Source organism: Dasypus novemcinctus, chromosome 21, assembly GCF_030445035.2.
Source record: "Dasypus novemcinctus isolate mDasNov1 chromosome 21, mDasNov1.1.hap2, whole genome shotgun sequence".
Lineage (NCBI taxonomy): Eukaryota > Metazoa > Chordata > Mammalia > Cingulata > Dasypodidae > Dasypus > Dasypus novemcinctus.
In genome coordinates, this window is record NC_080693.1 from 35,888,587 (window position 1) to 35,908,360 (window position 19,774).

The 19,774-nt window shown below is 37.1% G+C and overlaps 1 protein-coding gene across 1 annotated transcript in view; it reads right to left on the reverse strand.

Moving 5' to 3' along the window:
* The window catches only part of NLK (nemo like kinase), a 177,263-nt gene that overhangs the window by 12,284 nt on the left and 145,205 nt on the right, over positions 1-19,774 (reverse strand). The window contains exons 4-7 of the mRNA XM_058283815.2: positions 15,032-15,138; positions 13,786-13,871; positions 11,938-12,147; positions 8,509-8,610 (exon numbers count right to left, since the gene is read on the reverse strand). Coding sequence (XP_058139798.1) covers positions 8,509-8,610; positions 11,938-12,147; positions 13,786-13,871; positions 15,032-15,138 — 505 coding nt within the window. The remainder of the gene's footprint in view (positions 1-8,508; positions 8,611-11,937; positions 12,148-13,785; positions 13,872-15,031; positions 15,139-19,774) is intronic.

Below are 19,774 nucleotides of genomic sequence, written 5' to 3' on the forward strand. Positions count from 1 at the left end.
AGAACAGTCCCTGCTATTTGAGTATTCGGAAGCCAGAAAGAGCAACATGACCAAAAACTGAGCATGTCTCACATTGGTCAGACTCTCCGTAACACCTGAAAAACAGAATACTGAAATGTTTTCTCATATATCAGTCACAGCCTCACAAACCTGTTATCACAACAACTATTAAGTAGGCAGTGGACTTGGCCCAGTGGTTAGGGTGTCAGTCTACCACATGGGAGGTCCGTGGTTCAAACCCCGGGCCTCGACCTGTGTGGAGCTGGCCCACGCACAGTGCTGATGCACGCAAGGAGTGCCCTGCCACTCAGGGGTGTCCCCCGAGTAGGGGAGCCCCACGCGCAAGGAGTGCGCCCCGTAAGAAGAGCCACCCGGGGTGAAAGAAAGTGCAGCCTGCCCAGGAATGGTGCCGCACACACGGAGAGCTGACACAACAAGATGAAGCAACAAAAAGAAACACAGATTCCCATGCCTCTCACAACAACAGAAGCGGACAAAGAAGACGCAGCAAATAGACACAGAGAGCAGACAACCGGGGTGGGGAGGAAAGGGGAGAGAAATAAATAAATAAATAAATCTTAAAAAAAAAAACAACTATTAAGTATTTTACATATTTGCTTCCTTCCAACAAAAGCCATGTAGAAAAATCCACAAAAACAATGACAATAAAACATCCTCAGAATCAAGAGGTAATTAGTTACAATACAAAAGTTTCCTTTAGGATCAAGCAGTAATAGAGGTAAGATTGGAATTCTAGTTTTTCCTTGCTCCTAACTAATTAGACAAATCAACATCTCTGAACCTCAGTATCTTTAAGTATAAAGTGAAGAGTTGGAAAAAAAATAAAAATAAAGTGAAGAGTTGGGGGGCAAGAGGAGATTGATTAGTGATGAGGAAGAGGTTTTAATTCACAACTTAATATATACATATTTTTCCCCCACACATTTTTTTTTATTGTTAATGAGAAATAATCTGATATTCTTGAAAGATTCTGATTCTTGGGTCAATTGTGAATTATTGTCCTCTTTCTCCCTGGCTTGTGCAGATTGCCAGTCAAACTCGCCAATTCCTAGTAACCAAAATGTCTCCCAATGAGCAATTCTTTCCTTTGCATGCTCAGAGTGAATCCATCCCTCATCCTATTTGTGTGTGTATGTGATGAAGGTGTATTATAGTTTAGGGAAGGGAATACTAGAATTCATATTAGAAGGCTTGGGTTCAAACTCTAACTTTGCCTTTATTAGACCTGGGTTTGAATTTTGGCTTTTTCATCTATAAAGCAGCCTAATATAGACTTCCCTATCTACCATCATTAATAATCATTTAATATCCACTAAATACTAGGTCTTGGAGTAAGTGTTGGGGAAACAAAGATGAATAAGACCTATCCAGTGGGCAAAGAAGATATGTAAACAAGTACTTCTAGAGGACAATGAATGGAGTATAGGGAACAAATTAGGAGACAAAATTTATAAGACTTGAGAACGACTGGCCATGGGCGGGGAGGTGTTTATGAAAATCAAATGAGCGGATGTCAAAACCCTCTGAGACTTTAAATATTTTTATTTTTCCAAATTTCATCTTTCTTTATAGAAGCGCACCTTAACACATTCACCAAAAATACTGCTAGGCCGGGGAGCAGATATAGCTCAGTGGTTGAGCTCCCTTATATGAGGTCTGGGTTCAATCCCTAGTACCTCCTAAAAATAAAAAAAATAAAAAAAGCTAGGTTTCATTTCAGCCTAGAAGAGTCATATTTTACACTTTCTCCTTTTCTGCATTTATATGCATGTAAAATAAAAAAAAAGAGGCACACAGAAAAAGAAGAGTCAATTCATTCAAACCAATTACCTCTTCAAGAAAGATAACCATTAATAATTTAGTTCCTAGCACTGGCTCCACAGGAAAGATACAGTGCTACAGATGCTGCAATTCTGATTCCATTTTCTCCCCTTCTAATTCACTAGTCATTATGGTTGAAACCAAGATGGGTCCAGGATATCAGGAATAGCAAGAAGTTTATATTTCTCATCAAGTGACATAGGATCAATGAAAGAGAAAAATAGGATGCTTAGAAATATGACCTAATTATCTCATATGAAAATAACTTTTCACCTATTCCCCCACCATTCACATCCATTTCCTCTTTAAAATATACCATTTTCTGTTTTTTTTCCCAAGCATTTCAAGATTTTGAAATTTATTTGAAAATTGTGTCATCTCTTTCACCTAATACAATATTAAAAAGGTGCTCTCTTGAACAAAGAGAATGATTTATATACACTGGAAATGTCTTGAATGTCACCCAGGATTTGGTTATGACTATGAGATTAAAAATACATTAAAATTCTGGAAAGCTTCCTTGCTGACCAAGGTGGAAAGGAAGAAAGGGGACCAGAGATGACATTTTCAAACATGAATAGAAAGAGTGATGTTGGAGGGAAAGGAATAACAAATCCAGGTAAAAAAGAAAGAACGAAGCATGGATAGACACATTATTGTATAGGAAGGGGATTCTTCATAGATTTGGAGGATTACCCAAATGGAGGAATCCATTTTGAAAGATACTCCAAATGGGCATTACTAGCAAGATGATAGTTCAGAAGAAATGGACAAGAGTCTATTTAATCCTGAATCTTGACAAATGATTGGATGTACAAAGCCAAACACATGTTTGAGGACATTTTTCAATATCACACCGGGAACCAAACCTGGACCTCCCATGTGGGAGGCAGGTGCTCAACTGCATAAGCCACATCCACTCCCAAGTTAGGGCTTCTTTTTTTTTTTTTAAAGATTTATTTATTTAATTTCCCCCCCCTCCCCTGGTTGTCTGTTCTTGGTGTCTATTTGCTGCGTCTTGTTTCTTTGTCCGCTTCTGTTGTCGTCAGCGGCACGGAAGTGTGGGCGGCGCCATTCCTGGGCAGGCTGCTCTTTCTTTTCACGCTGGGCGGCTTTCCTCACGGGCGCACTCCTTGCGCGTGGGGCTCCCCCACGCGGGGGACACCCTTGCATGGCACGGCACTCCTTGCGCGCATCAGCGCTGCGCATGGCCAGCTCCACACGGGTCAAGGAGGCCCGGGGTTTGAACCGCGGACCTCCCATATGGTAGATGGACGCCCTAACCACTGGGCCAAAGTCCGTTTCCCAGGGCTTCTTGATTTGCTACATCAGTGAGCATAACTCATGTTGAGTCCCCACCCCTTTGCTGGGTCTGATATAAATGGACACTCACTCAAGATGACATGCAGAGGAGAAAACTTTTGTCAATTATGATCCTGCCATGTGACAGAAAGGAGAAGGCTCAAACAGCTAAAGTCCTGGGGAGAGATGGACCATTTGCCTAAGAGCTTACAGCTGCGAAAGCTGAAACTGATATAGGGAGCCCTGAGAAACAAGCCCTATGCCAGCCTGCAGCTGAGATTGGGAAGAAGCTGGGCCCACAGAGCCTCAAGAGGAAGGAAGAGGCAGCCCAAAGGGGAAGGCTGAATGAAACCTGGCAGTGATCGCCTGCTATCCTTCAATCCGTGGCAGCTAACTTTGGTGAGAAAGAACCTCTTACAGTACCTTGAGCTGGATTTTCCATGGCCTTGAGACTGTAAACTTTTACCCCAAATAAATACCCTTTATAAAAGCCGACAGATTTCTGGTACTTTGCATTGACACCCCTTTGGCAGACTAATACAATGAATGTAATTGATTTTAAAGGTGAACATCTGGACTTGGGTGAGAGGACCTAAATGATATGTCACAGTTGTCATAATCTAACGGCACAGTGCTCTTTACCACAGAGCCTGCCAGCCTATGCAAGTGTCTTGAGCAAATGCTTCTGTTAATCTTCATCCAATGGCATGTAAATTACATCTTAGTTGGCAGTAAAGAAGCTTAATCATTAGTCAGCAATATTAACTAGGTAGGCACAATGCAAGTGCACTATAGTAAGCATTCTGGGGTGACAAATCCTCACCCCAAAATAAAGAAAAGTTTGAACTGAATGAGTTCTCTAATATACTTTGATTCTATTACACATAAGATATGGTCCTTGCTTGCTAGGGAGGCTTCTGAGAAAGCTTTTGCTACCCTAATAAAAATGACAGGCATTGCTAGTGCCCTCGATACAGTGATTCTGTAACCATTAAGAGATAAGAAAGAAGGTATAAGGGAAGAAAAAAAAAAAAGAAAAAGTTGGATCTTTGATAACATAATTGAACTACTTTCCCATCTCCAGACTCTGTACCTCTGGATTTCTTGATATGAGGAAAAAATGAATTTTTATAAACCAGTGTAAACACGACTTCCTATCACATAAACCAAACACATTCCAAATAAATCCAGAAACCTTCCAAATACTTCTTTGTGGAGCTATTTGGGAAAGCTCTTTCCAAAAGGACTTCTACACTAGTAGAATGTAGGCCTGAGTTGCTGATTCCCACTCTGTCAACACACAGGGAAAGACTGTCTGAAAATGAATGCAACACACAGGAAAATAGAGCAGAGAAGAAGAGTCATATTTCTGGCCATGGAACAGCATTTGAAAACCTGGATCCAGTAGGGTCTAAACTTAACTGTAGTTCAAGATTTTTTCAGTTATATGAGCCAAAAAGTTCCCCTCTTTTGCTTAAGCTAGTTTGAATCAAGTTTCACTGGCAAGAGTTCTAATATATTACATGGAATTATGTGTACTAAGCAACCAATACAAGTAAATTAATTTAAGGCAGTAATCTGTGATTTTAAAAAGGGAGTAAATTATGTTCTCCTTCTGGTTATATGTATTTGTTTTTTTTAAAAAAGTCTCACCACTCAATACTACATATTTCTGTTTGTACAAATGCATAGAAAAATGTCTGGAAAGATAAGCTTGAATTAATCTAAAGAAGCCTGGGAATGAGAAGGAGGAATGTAGTTCAGAATGATTTTAGCTGAATCTGTAAAATTTTTATTTTACTTGTACTCACATATTATTTGCACATATAAAAATGATCTGCTCTAAAGGTATAGATGCTAGACAGTGTAGAATATCAGCTAAGTACATAGATTTTGGAGTAAGAGAAACCTATTTTTGGCTTCTCTATTACTTATTACTGTAAGCACATTATTTCACCTCTTTAAACCACTGTAAAAAGCAAAAAGTCATGGAATATCACAGTGAGGACTTAGTGGGCTAATGCATAAGAAGTGCTTAAGACAATGTCTCCCATGTCACCAACTCCTAATTATTGTTATTAATAAAGGATGTTTATTTCCATTTAACTTTGAGAAGCAACTTAAATGGGAACTACTTGAAAGAAGCTTAGTTTTTCTCTTTATAGACCAAACTCAAAAACTCATACTGAATTGTTAGAGGTGTTTCCCATGAATTTAAATACAGTTAATCTAAAATTCTTATACTAAGTAACTTAGAATAAATATAGGAAGATATAGCTTGCACCATGAAGACCACCGATGAGAGTAAGCAGCTTCACTGAGGATTTCTGGGAGTCTTTTCTAAAAGTTAGAGGCTAATTCTGTGTGCATGAATTTTTATTTCATATGAATAGTACTATGCTATACATCTCATTTTGCTTTGTTCATAAACTTTAATAGATTTTCTGTTCATGAATCATCCTTGTGTTCCATGGATAAACCTACCGCTTGATCATAAGTATTATTTTTTAAAAATCACAAGCTCTATGTTTGATTTTAGAGTGATTACCCTATATACTATATTTGCTCTCAAAGGGGGGACTTTATGGCAGATTCATTATCAGAAAAAATGAATTTAAGATATCCTAGAACTGAGAGCTGGTGGCATAGGACGACAGGGGCTACATAAAAATCAACTAACTAATCACCAATAACATTGATTATAACCAGCATTGTCAATAAAAACAGTTAACACTTAGTAAGTACTTAGTATGTATCAGGCACTAGTCTATGCTCTTAGCATACATTAGCTCTGTGCCTAAGGTTACAGAGTGAATTACTGGTGGAGCCGGGATTGATAATCAAGCAGTCTGAGAAAAGCATTGCACAACTTCTAGGACGCTATTCAACATGGTACACAACGTGGTGAGCCTGAAACTGATGCTGAACTCTGCATTCTTCATCACTACAGTCCTGAGAAACACAAACTGAGTATATATTCTGTGCAAAATGCTGAGCTAAGCACTGTGCCTTTTGCAAAACAGTCATAATGTGCAGAACCATACAAACTATATAAATTGGATATCCTGGGGACTGAAGTAATTTTAAAGTTAAAAAAAAATTCAAGGTGGCTATATACCAAGTATACTGTCTGTGTGTGTGTGTGTGTCTCCCAGGCATCTGCTGATAGGCTAACAAGAGGCATACAGGATATACATTTTAGGATAAAGAGAAAGGTAGGAAGGGGGAGGTGTAGGTATACCCTGATTTGTGCCTTATGGAAAGAGCTTTAAGGGCATGTTGACTACGCTTGAGAGCAGTAACAGTATGAAGATCAGCCAGCAAATGTAGATTAAAAACTGACTCCATACAGGAAAAAAAATGGAAGCAACCAATATGCCAGTTTCATCTATATTTAATTATATATGGTAGGTATAACTTGCTTTACACAAATCTACCTGGGTTAGTATTCAAAGCCATGGAAACTAAAGAAGACTACTTCTAGCACTTGTTAAAAGCAGTCTAAAAATAAAGTGGCCTTTGAGCAGAAATGGTCTCCTAACGAGTTTTTATTTCACCATCCTTTTCTTCAAAATACATTCCAACGCCAGGGCTACTCTTAACTTTTACCGTGGTATTCCCAAACGGAGATCACAAAAGTTAGTGAAAGGGGAGAGGGTGTAGCTCAGTTGGTTGAGAGCCTGCTTCCCATGTACGAGGTCCCAGGCTTTATCCCTGGTACCTCCAAACAAACAAACAAACAAACAAAGTCAGTGATAAGCAAGCAAATTAAGGCACTACTGTTAAGAGGCCAATTTATCCAGCAAATTCATGTGAAAATGGGTAAGAAAGAATTCTGGTAGGCATTTCAATCTATTTAACTATTAAACAGAAATAGAGTCTTAAATTTTCCTTTCTTCCTCTGTTTTGGAAAATAATGTGATATTTACTATTTTTAATATAATTCAATGTTTAGGTTTTCACAACTAACACATTTCTAAATTTCTGGGACTGACTTGGAATGCATAGTAATTTTGACACAGTAAGTTACATTTTAGAGCAGTCTAGACAGCTGGCAGGAAACTCTTTAGGAAGTCTTGCTCTTGAGGCCACCATTTAGCAACCCTTAAAGGATTAACTAACTAGCAACCATTAGCAATAGTTAAAATTCCTCTAGAGATGGAAGGTGGCACCAGGATATCCGATCTTCATCACTTTTCATTATTGGCTACCTTTAACTAGGCAAGATTTACTGACCAAACAATTTTTAAAAAGGAAAATTTATTTATTTATTTATTTTATTTTCTAGGACATATTTACCATGAGGTATTGTTAATAATAAATCTTGTTAGTTCCTTCTACCATATAAATCTTCCTCTAGGTTAAGACTTACTGAAATTATCTTACAGTTCAAAACTAAATGCAATGGAAGGACGTAACTGTAAGGGAGCTATATAAAATACAAGCATTCCCATCTCTATTTACTAGTTCTGGCTGGTTTTAGAAGATAACACATTTTTTCTCACTGTCCTTTACACCTGTGAAAACTGAAACTCTGGAGTCATGCTAGAATTACAAGAGAGGTAACTGCAAGGGAAGACATGACCTTGCCCAAATATTCTGGCTGGCAACTGGAAAGGAGCATTGTTAAACTCAGTCATTTGGGACCATCAATCATATCATCTAAACGCCCAATTTAAAAGGAACCAAGATAAAGCCCAGAAAAATTAGTATCCAGATCTTCCTGTTTAAGCCATATCTTTTATCTGTTTCAGTTTGCTGTTTTTAGGAAAATTAATCTCTTTACTCATTCTTCATAGTATTAAGTTGTTTTGTCCACAGGAGATTAGGAAAGTGCTGGTAAAAATGCTGCTAAACCAACAGGCTGGAAATAAAAAACATTACATCTTTCTCAGTAGTGACTTGGCTGGTTGCAAGTAATATCGATCAGTACAAATCCAGCAATCTCTGGCCATACTTCTTTTATTAACGAGCACATCTAATTCTGTGTTAGTGGCAAAAGTGCAAAAGCAATAACTTCACATGACTGGCTGGAATAAGAGATACCACATATTTGGAAAGGACATACTTGATGTATAGGTATTAGGTTATGGCACCAAGGTCAAAGTTTCTCCCCAGTAACTTTTTTCATACACATCAATAAAACAGGAGGCACAAAGCCAGGAGTTACTTATTAGCAATGGTGCTACAAACATATGCACTTTCTCCTATGGCATTCAGAGTGACCATATTTTATTTGATTTGAGAAATATTTAACATTTTCTTACTTATGACCATGACATAAAAACAATAACAACAGGTAATATCTTTGTTTAAAAATTTTCAATACGGTATTATCTTGAAAGGGAAATCCTATCCCCTTACCTGTTTATGAGGACCCCTGAGTATGTGTGCCTTAGCGCCTTCACAAGCCGTCCTCATTGCTTCCAGTGATGGTGTGCCCAAGAGATCTGTGATCAAATCCAACTATAAAGAAACATGAAGTGCTGGATGGATAGTAGTCTCATGGAAACAACCTTTTACTACTTTTAAATCATAGACAAGGACCAAATTTGGAGGGGAAAAAAAAAGGAAAAACTTAAGTTCTAGATTAACTGAAAGGAGCCCTTACTCTCACTTTCTGATCTATTAAAAAAAAAATTAGGAATCCATATGCTAGAGGTACAGAAATTAGGTTTTAGCAAGCATAGCAGTCTAGGGCTAGAGTAATTTAGGAGTCTGTATCTGCCTGCTCTGTCTTGATACCATAGCATCTACAATCCTTACAGGATTGAACTGCCTTTCTGCTGATGGCTAATGATTGTACTTTGCAAACAGTTAAATAGATACTACAGTACCAGTTTAGGCTATAGTTAGCTAGCTGGGTGCACACACACAAAGACTAATAAAAATGGTCTTCTTGCAAACAAATCTTTGTAGGTAGTAAACTACCTTAATAATTTTTTGTAATGCTACAATTTTCCTAACTTAATTAACAACAACATTTCATTTGGATCCCTCCAGAATGGGAAACTCTTACCTACAGAATATTTCTTTTCCTGGTTCTGAGGTTGCCAAATATAAGGTACCTATGTAAACCATGGGGTAGCCATCAACATCACTGTCTTTTGGGAAAATGGGGATGGTTGAGGAGCTTCGTTTCCTCAGAAGTAAAAATATCTACACAAAGCTTTTTGGAAAAGTATTGGTGATATGACTACTTACAACCACACTAAAGGCAGAAGGAAATGGCTGGCTCATGAAAACAAATGAAAACATTCAGAAAAAGCTGTCCAACACGGGTCAGATCCACTGAAATGAAGCTTGTTGATTCTACACAATACTTAAGGTATTTATTTCTCAAAGATACATGTTCTTCTCAGCAGCAACCTGAGGTTCTTATAGGACACTTCCTTAATTTTACTTAAGCTTTTTTGAATCTAAGATAGTCACATTCATTTCATGGCAGCTTGTTATCTTTAGATATAAAAGTCTTATGGGGGGAGAGGACATAGCTCAACTGGTTGAGCACCTGCTTCCCACATCCAAGATCCTGCGTTTGCTATCTGGTACCTCCGAAAAAACAAAAACAAACAAACAAATGAAAAAAAACAACGTGGGGGAGCTGGTCTAACTCAGTGGTGGAGCACCAGCTTCCCACATACAAGGCCCTGGGTTCAATTCCTGGTCTCAGTACCTCAAAAAAAATTAAAATCTTACAGGTAATTTAGAGAGTGCTGAACTCTTTTCTAAATTTAGACTATAATGAACTCTCCAAAAACCACTTATACACACAGAAATATAAAATATCTCTCAGAATGATTTCAGACCAATTACTAACAATTGGAGTAAAGACAGATTTTCAGGTGGACTAAGCAGATCTTCAGTTGAACTAAGCATTCATGCATATTATGACACTTTTTTTTTTTTTAGGAGGTACCGGGGATTGAACCCAAGCCCTTGAAACAGGCACTCAACCAACTGAGCTACACCCATTCCCCATGATTTAACTGCTTTTAAGCATTCTCAGAAATTAAAAAAAAAAAAAAAAGAATTTCAGAATTTTAAAGAAATTGAACAGTAAATAAGGTAGTACCACTAGTACTCAACTTAGATTACATATTATATGCATCTGATAATTTTTAAAATCAGAATCAACTTTTAAGAAGTAAAGTTAAAAGAAAAAAGACCGAATGCACAGCAGAGAAGTAAATTTAAATGTTGATCATAGCATATATAGTTATAATTCTTTGTAGAAAGAGCATGAAAGAAATGATTCATTTCTGGTCAAGTGTGTGGATTATTTACAAAGAAACCCAGTAGTTAATGTGAGCTTTTAAAAACATCAACCAAATCTTAATACTTCCTTGCTCAAAACCTTCATATAGCTTTCTACCACACTTAGAATAAAACCCAAAGTCCTCATCAGGTCAACATGTGTTAGGCCTCTGGCACTCCCGGATGTTATCTTCTAATTTCTCCTCCTCAGAATATCAGGCCACTCCAGCCACACAGCCTTGCCATTACTCAAAACATGCCAAGCTTGTTGTTGCCTCTGAGGCTTTACGTCCACTGTCCCTGTACCTGGAACACTCTTCCCCAACATCTTGCTTGCTTACTCATTTTACTTGGGTCACTTCTTGCATGTTAGTCCCTCAGAGAATACTTTAACACTACTCTGCTCTACCATCATTCTCCATCCCTAGTATAGTTTAATTTTTCTTCATAGAATTTATTACCTGGGGTTATATTTATTTGTATACTTGTTTGTTTTCTGTATTACATGAAAGCTTCACAAAGGGAGGAACTAATAACCTTGTCTTATTTACTCTTACATCTCTAGCATGCACTTGGCACACCATCACGATCATAACTATTAATATTTATTGAGTGCTTACTATGTGCCAGGCTTTATTTTTCAGCTTTACTACTTAATTTATCTGTACAACAATCCTCATAATAATTTTGAAGGACAAAAAAACTGAAGAACAGAGAGGTTAAGTAACGTGTCCAAGATTTAATAGCTAGTAAATGGCAGAGATAGGATTTGAACTCTGATTCTATAGCCTAAGATCATTATCATTACATTATTCTCATGCAAACAATACTGTTAAATTTATGCATAAAAACATTTAGGAATTATCTCAAGAATATATGTATATTAATGAATTGGCTATAAAGACAACATATCAACACTTTCTTAAAGCTACTTTTCAACCAGTTTCTGATGTTCTCTGCTGTATTTTAAATATTTTAACTCAATAATAAAGGTCAGAAATCTTTTCTAAATATTTAAATTTAAAGAAATCAACGCTCAATTTATATTCTAAGCACAAAACGTAAGTACATTAATTCACTGAACACATTTTCAAGTCAGAGCCATTTAAGTTTCACAGAATATGGACCTTCTCTAAACAAATGATGGTTATACCTGTGCAAACTGTTACAGCAGAGTCTGCTGCTAAGAGTCAGTGCATGTAATACGGCTAACACTCCCTATAATATGCCTGCAAGTTACAAAATGAATCTGTGTAATTTTCAACCTCATAACTTTCTGAATTTTCCTCTCAAATTCTAAAGATTATATTAAAAAATGGTATTTCTTATACAGTAAACATCAATAAGAAAAAGTATCAGAGAAAATAAGCCAATGGAAGCATCAACATTTAGAACTTTCTGAATTTTAAGTGAACCTGAACTTACTGAAAACAAATTAGACAGTATAAGAATAAGCCAAGGATAGTATCAAGATGGATTTTTCCTTCAAATACGTATTAGAATTGAAAGCTACTAAAGCCTAAAGTAGCATCATACCTGCTGAATAGGACTCTGTGCCTGAAACAATATTCTTCTTCCTAGTAGCTCTGCAAAGATACAGCCAACAGACCAGATGTCAATAGCATTGCTGTAATGACGGCTGCCCATCAGGATTTCCGGAGCCCGATAATACTGAGTAACAACTTCCTGAGTCATGTGGCGGGATTCATCTAGTTCTTCCACTCTGGCCAATCCAAAATCACAAATCTAAATAGAATAGATTATCAAAATATTGTCAAACAGACAAATATATTTACAAACGCAAGAGTAAAAAACAAAACAAAACAGCTCACCTTGTAACCTCAGAACACTTTTCAATTAAATACAAATAGGAAGAAAAGATTTATTCCTAGATCTGCATAGAAATTGAGCAGTCTTTTTTAGTGCTATGTCTCCAGATTCTAGCATACTGTCTGAAACATAAGAGGTGCTCAATTAAATATTTATGGCATAAAGAAACAAATGAATCTAGTAGCATAGATATTCTACAATGTGCTACATTTTGACATAAACACATTTCTGTGTGAATTCATATTTTAAATAGATATATACATATGAAGTTTGAATAAAATGTTTGTAGAACCCCTGAAGTATCTTCTCAGAAATGAATTCAGCAGGACTATTTGGAACACACAGTTTTAAGAAATTTTCCTACAAATATTCCTTAAAGATGATGGACATAGTTCAGCTCAGGAGGTCTCCAAGATTTCCTCTCTTATACTATCTTCCTCTGTAAGGCAGTCTTGAAAACAAATAGCTTGGGTGTTTCTATATTAAACCTAGAAATGTACATTCAGCTGTTTTCTGGTTTAGTTATCAGTTGAAAATAGATGAAAGATTAAAAGAATATTTTAAATGTATATTTTACATAGTAAAATGGAAGTTTGAAGACTTTTCTTCCCTGTCCACCTCCTTTTAAAGTGGTGACATTTTAAAAAGTTCTTTTCCTTTTCAAATATATCAATTGAATGTTAAGAATATTTACTGTAAAACTGAAGCACAATGTAATACTGTACCTATTCATGAAGTAAACGGAATTTTTATTTGGCTATACTGAGATGACACAGGTCTAGGATGGCCCTTATCTCTAATTTCTTTGGGGAAAAATATTATAGATGTTATAATTCAGGGCTTCTGCTAATACACATTTCAGTTAGAAAGAGGTGGGGAAATAACACATGTGGATTTTGCAAATGTTCACATATATGGTCACAAAAGACTAGGTGGGGAACGGAGGGGGGAGAAGTACAGTTGAATTTTGGGTCAACTAATTACAATTAATCATGTAATCGATTTCTATTCAGGGGAATAATTGAGGATTGGCTACTTTATATTAGAGAAATACATCTCATAGGTGCAAACAGCCTTTTCTGGCTTATTATTTTTTATTATGTTTCTGTTTCCCTACTTTGCTATCTCAGTGAAATGACAAAGAGAAATGTTGGCTATACAAAAACATAGGTTTCCTAAAAACCATAATTCATTCTCATAAATAGAAGCGTGCTGGGCTTCCAAAGTTTCTCCTGATGTACACTTCCTTTAATAATGAAACAATCTAAAAAGAAGTCACTTTCTCTATTCTTCCTAGTCCCATTGTAATTCCAATTTCAGTGTTTCCAGACATGCAAACTATCACGAAGAAACCAGAGGCCAAGACTACAAATCAGTTTCTATGGCCATGACTATTAATATCTAGATAGAATAGGTTCTTTAATTTTGTGTAAAGTAATGAAAATAAATTTAACTATTTCCTTCACAAAACCATGTTGTTCTTAAAATCTGCCTTGAATAAAACAAAACAAAACAATAATTCTGCTCAGATATTTAAATAAACCCAAAAGCTACCTTTAGAACACAGTTGCTGTTCACAAGAAGATTCCCTGGCTTAATGTCTCGATGTAAAATGCCAGCTGAATGGAGATATTTCAAACCTGAAATAACAAACACTTAATTGCAGACATTCCTTTCACTCAACCAATGATTCAGGAAAAACCTTAGAAGGAAACAGAGTAGGGGTTTAAAATTGTTCCCAAAATAACTACATAATGAACATTATCAAGAGCTTGACTTAGTCCCATTTCAAAAAACTGTAATTTTGCTAAACTAAAATAAAATGCCATCAAAGTTTTTACACACTCTACAGATAATGTCTGTGATTCAAAAAGATTATTTAGGCTTAAGTATAGAAAAACTCCTCAGGCACTGGAGTAAAGCCTGACAGTACCAACATCCTTGGAAAGCTCATCAGGGCAGCTACTGGAGGTCGGCTATTGATTCTCTCAACCTGTGACTCTAAACCTGCTCCAACAAAATAATTCTGATCAACCAACAGGGAGTCTTTCCCAGTACAGATTTCTCACAGAAATGGCAAAATTAAGGAGCATGTCCAAGTTTGTCAGTTGAATTTTCTACCACTGAGAATCAAAAGGGTAATTAATCACTATTTAAACATTTTTGACACTTTAAAAGCCTGGGATTTTCAGAACTACTAGGTAAAGGTCACAGCCTCAAGGTTAATCTTTTTGGAATAAAAAGTAGCAAATCATGCTTTTCACAAGCCAGCTTCTTTAATGAGCAAGTTTGGAGACTTATCTAGCTGGCCATTTCTATCAGTTTCCTTCTTCTGAACTGGTTTTAGGGGTTATGTTGTTTCTCTAGAGTTGGACTTAGGTATGCCAGCCAATACTCTGACAAGGCCCATCACTACTGGCTTGCAGGATAGATGCCATCTATAGGAGCTATGGTTATTTCTCAATTTAGCCACTTGATGCCACATGTTCCTACTCTGTTGAGAAATAAAGGCTGTTTAGTGAACCTTGGCAATAAACCAGCCTTATTTATTTACATCCCTAAATTAACCCACTCTACTACCTAATCAATTAGATGGGGCCTTCTCTCCATCTCTGAAAGTATGAACTATTTGGCCACCCTTAAAAGCCTCTTATTTAACATCAAATATGACAATTATTTCAAGAGAAAAAGTTTTTAAGGAAGAAGAAAGTTTTGGAAGGTAAGATTAAAGTTCAAATAAAAAGCAAAACATTTTATTTATACAGTGAAACTGACTTTTTCTTCATAAAGAAAACCTTACCTCGTAAAATCTGATAAAGAAAAACTTTGACATGATCTGAGCTGAGTGGTTGAGGAGAGACGATAATTTTATGTAGGTCACTCTGCATCAATTCTGTGACAACATATCTTAAGGTTTTATGTTAAGGAGAATTCAGAGAATTCAAACCCCAATTCCTTCAAAATAGTCACCAAGTCCAAATACTAACTTCCACTCTTAGGGCTGAAAAAGCTTAAGGAACAATTCCATACAACATGGTAGAAGGTGAGAATGCCAGCTCTCACAAGATAAAATTTGGTCAAAATTAAATAATTTACATGTTTGAACGATAGCAAAAGTAAACAACCATATGAGAAAAGAGAAAAACAAGGGTAAACATTTTAGGTCGGGGAAAGAAGGAAGAACAGAGTCTCAAGGTCTATTTAGACATGTTACTAGAGTACCCTTGGAATCCAATTGAGAGGCAGTTGGTGGCCTCACCCTAGTTACCACAGCACCAATGGAAAAGGTAACCTACCCATTAACTGTGGCTCAAGTCCCTTTTAAAAACCATGATAAATTCAAACCCAAGTCCCTCTATAACTTCAATTTAATTCTTTTATTTAACTTTTTAAAAACATTTTTGATACTTGCCTTACTGAATTTCAAGCATTCTGTGCTTTGTACTCTGCTATATCCTCAGGGTTCTGCTCAGTCAACATTTGGCAGACGGCTAAAGGCTGGGGCCTGGAGAACTGTGGAGATCTGGAATTAAGAACTCTTACAAAGCAAGGGTGTTAGAGGACATGAAGGAATCATCTTTCTCTGCATCTACAATAGCATAGATTCATGTCTTGTCCTGCTGGCAGTTAGGAAAGTTTCAGTAAATTTTATGATTTAAGTATAGCATTCCTTTAAGAAAAGGTGTTGTGGCCCTTGACTTTATTTTTTAAAGACATATTTTTATTTCTCTCTCTACCCTCCCCCACCCTGTTGTCTGCTCTCTGTGTCATATTGCTGTGTTCTTCTGTGCCCGTTTGTACCCTCGGTGGCACTGGGAATCTGTCTCTTTTTTGTTCCGTCATCTTGCTGTGTCAGCTCTCCGTGTGTGTGGCACCACTCCTGGGCAGGCAGCACTTTTTTCGCGCTGGGTGGCTCTCCTTGCAGGGCGCACTCCTTGGGGCACCCCCAGGTGAGGGCATCCCTGCATGGCAGGGCACTCCTTGTGCGCGGCAGCACTGTGCACGGGCCAGCTCCACACGGGTCAGGAGGGCCTGGGGATTGAATCCTGGACCCTCTCATATGATAGGCGGAGGACGCTCAGTCAGCTGTGTTTTCAGGTTGCAAATTGTTTACGTGTTTATTGGCCACATACACGTATGAGTATGAGACAGAAAGAGAATATATGAGTTATTCTTGTTCTTTGTTCAATTTCTTTAAGATGATAATTTTTATTTGTAAGAGTTCTTTAGATATTAGGGCTGTTAACCCTTTCCTATATACTGAAAAAAAATTTTTCCCATTAGGAAATCTTAATCACAGAAAGAACCAGGAAAAACTATTTGCAACACCATGAAGCCTCAATCAGAAGCCCCAATCTTGAGCAGTATGGGTTCCAGAAATTTCAAAGTAACATTACGTAGGGAAAAAAAAATCCAAAAACAAAACAAAAAACTATTTTATAACTTTTATCACTGTATTAAGTGGTGTCAATTTGAGGTTTTATTCAGGAGAAAAAAAATCTGAAAGAAAGAAAGAGTATGAAGCACTTATCTGTATGGGATGTCAGCCATGCCTGCTGGGTTTATTGACAATGTTTTATTTCTGCCAGGATTTGAAAAGTTCTTGCAGGGATGTGAAGAGCAGGTTATATTCTGTTTTGCCTCACATATCTAAAAATTTGCCAGCCAACTTGTGATACCAGAATCTTTCCTGTTACTAGTGACAATTGATATGTATGCAAGTAGCAGAGAGAAAGCATCTCAATTTTCAAGTTACCAGGTTGAATTTACAATGCTGGCAACTTGGAAAATCTTGCTTTGAGTCTTATAGGAATAAACAGATATAAAAGTAAAAAGCAGAGAATAGATATGAAACAATGTCATATGCTTTCTTCTCTCAGTGACTACATTTTCAAACAAAGGGGAAAACGAAAACATTTTGTGGTAGAATGGGTACTGTTTTGACCAGATATTTTGTGACGAATTACTCATTACAGAAAAAATTCTGCCATTTCAGTTGGGATTAAAAAAAATACTTTTAGAGTATTGTTCATCCTAAACCTGGTGGGTTGACCCACTGGAACTGACAATATTGGGTCTTTTTTGATCAACAAAAATAATCATTACATATGGCTTCAATCTAACACACACAGACCAGATATGAAAAAAGAGAGATCTGATGCACAAAGTAAGGCTTCCAAAATGAATATAGAGCATGATTTCAAAGGGTAAGGCAGTTCCTTCATACTACGACCATATACACATATATACAATTTCTCACAAGATACTAAATTGGCAGTTAGGTACTCCCTCTGCTAAACACAAATGACTAGATCACCATATCATTATCCTTAGGATCTGTGAACTTGAAAAATCTTTCATTAAACCTATAATATTTAATAAAGGAGAGTTAAAAGAGTGTTACTTTTTTTTCTTTTCTAGGAGTATTAACTTTTAAATCCATGCTTGAGAAGCCAAAAGTCTGGGTTAAAACAGAATGGGGAAAGGTTTACAAACTCAAATTTAACCAGAAAGTCCTGGGTAAAAATACAGAGTTCCTGTCCACCTTTACCATTTTCTGTGGCTGAAATAGGTCTGTTAATATTTTACCTTTGTGCCAAGATGCTTTCCCCTCCTTTTAATATCTTTTAAACATAAAAGGCTGAAAAAACTTAGAAAGGTCCACTTTGAAGAGAATAAGTTTAAACCTTTAAAAATTTAATTTCTTTGGAAAATACAACTCCTGAATTTGAAAATTTAACAGTATGGCTGCAAAAATTTAGAAGCAACATACACCACTTTATAACGTTTCTGCTTTGTGCTAGCACAAATCTTCTCAAGTCTCAATCTGTAGCATAATGTCTCCCAGATGTCTCAACTAGTTGCCATGCCAACCAAAGCAGCTTAAATTAAATGAAGGCCTGAAAAGGCACCTGCATCACTCCAGGTCTGTTGTGTCTTAAATAAAGCTCTCTTGACAGGGACTCAGAGGTGCCATTAACTTGAACAGCAGTTATCTGATTATTGTTTCTGAGTAATTTAATGCGGGTCTCTAAACAAGAGTAACAACAGGGTACTCTTCCCTCTCCCTGTCCTTCTAAATGGGACAGCCTCTCCAACAGCTGGTGCACTCACTGGGTCAATGACTTTGCCATGGCCTTTTAAGTTGCCACTGGGCAAATAGAAAATATGGGACCAAAGTTAAGGTGTTCAGGAGAATATTAACAGATGAACCATTTTTCCCTATTAAAACCACTTGTCATTTAAAAACACTGTGCATGGTATACCAACCTCCAAGTGATTTGAACAGCTCTGCTATAAAATAAATTGGTGCTGATTGCACCAATTACATAAGTAGCTCCCTGAAATATGGATTTGAAAATGTTCTGATTTGCTTAAAAAAAAAAAGAATGTTGCAAATGAACAATTATAAATTCATCAGGTGGCATGGAGACTCTGATGTCTTGGATGCCCAAGAGAAATAAGTGTCTCTGTGTTGTTTTTAAGAGTTACTTTTTGTTTTTTAAATTCAAATTTTTATTAACATTTCAGGAGCTTTTATAAGAGACTAGAAAGTGGTCCTTTCTGCTGCTTTCTCAGATATTATTAGTCAATGAAGAATATCACTTAATAGAAACAAATACTCAGACTCAGAGAGATTATGTGATTTACCCAAAGTCACATTCTTAGTAAAAAGCAAGGAGTAACTTAGGTTTCCTAACTTGTCATCCAGTGCTCTCTGCCTCTCAAAGCTTCTTCCTATAGGATCTTGCCTTTACAAATCAATTATTCCCATTTCTTTTCTTTTCCAACTAATAAATCTTTTTTTAAAAGATACATTAAATCACACATAATGTTACATTTAAAAATGAGGTTCCCATACACCCATTCCCCACACCCCCCACTCCTCCCACATCAACAACTTCTTTCATTAATGTGATACATTCATTGCATTTGATGAATAAATTTTGAAGCATTGATACACAGCATGGATTATAGTTTATGTTATAGTTTACACTCTCTCCCAGTCCATTCAGTGGGTTATGGCAGGATATATAATGTCCTGCATCTGTCCCTGCAATATCATTGAAGACAACTCTAAGTCCTGAAAATGCCCCAATATCACACCTCTTTTTCCCTCTCCCTGCCTTTAGCAACTCCCGCGTTCACTGTCTCCACATCAATGATATAATTTCTTCCATTGCTAGAGTCACAATAATTCCATAGTAGAATACCACCAAAGTCCACCCTAATCCATATTTTATTCTTCCATCCTGAGGACCCTGGGATGGCAATGTCCACTCCACCTCCAACTCGAGAGCCCGCCCAGATTCCACATGGCTGATGGATGGAATTCTCCTGCCAAGGCGCGGACTCTCTCAGTTCCCTGGTATGGTAGTTGATCATCCTCACCTCCCTGTCAGTTGACCCGGGCAAGTCCAACGAACCAGAGAGCAGGCGTTGCAACTCTGCTGAGGCTCAGGGCCCAGTTGGCACACAGACAGTTCAGAGATTCAAGTCTCCTGAGCACACACCAACCCCAGCACCAACCACAAGTGACAGA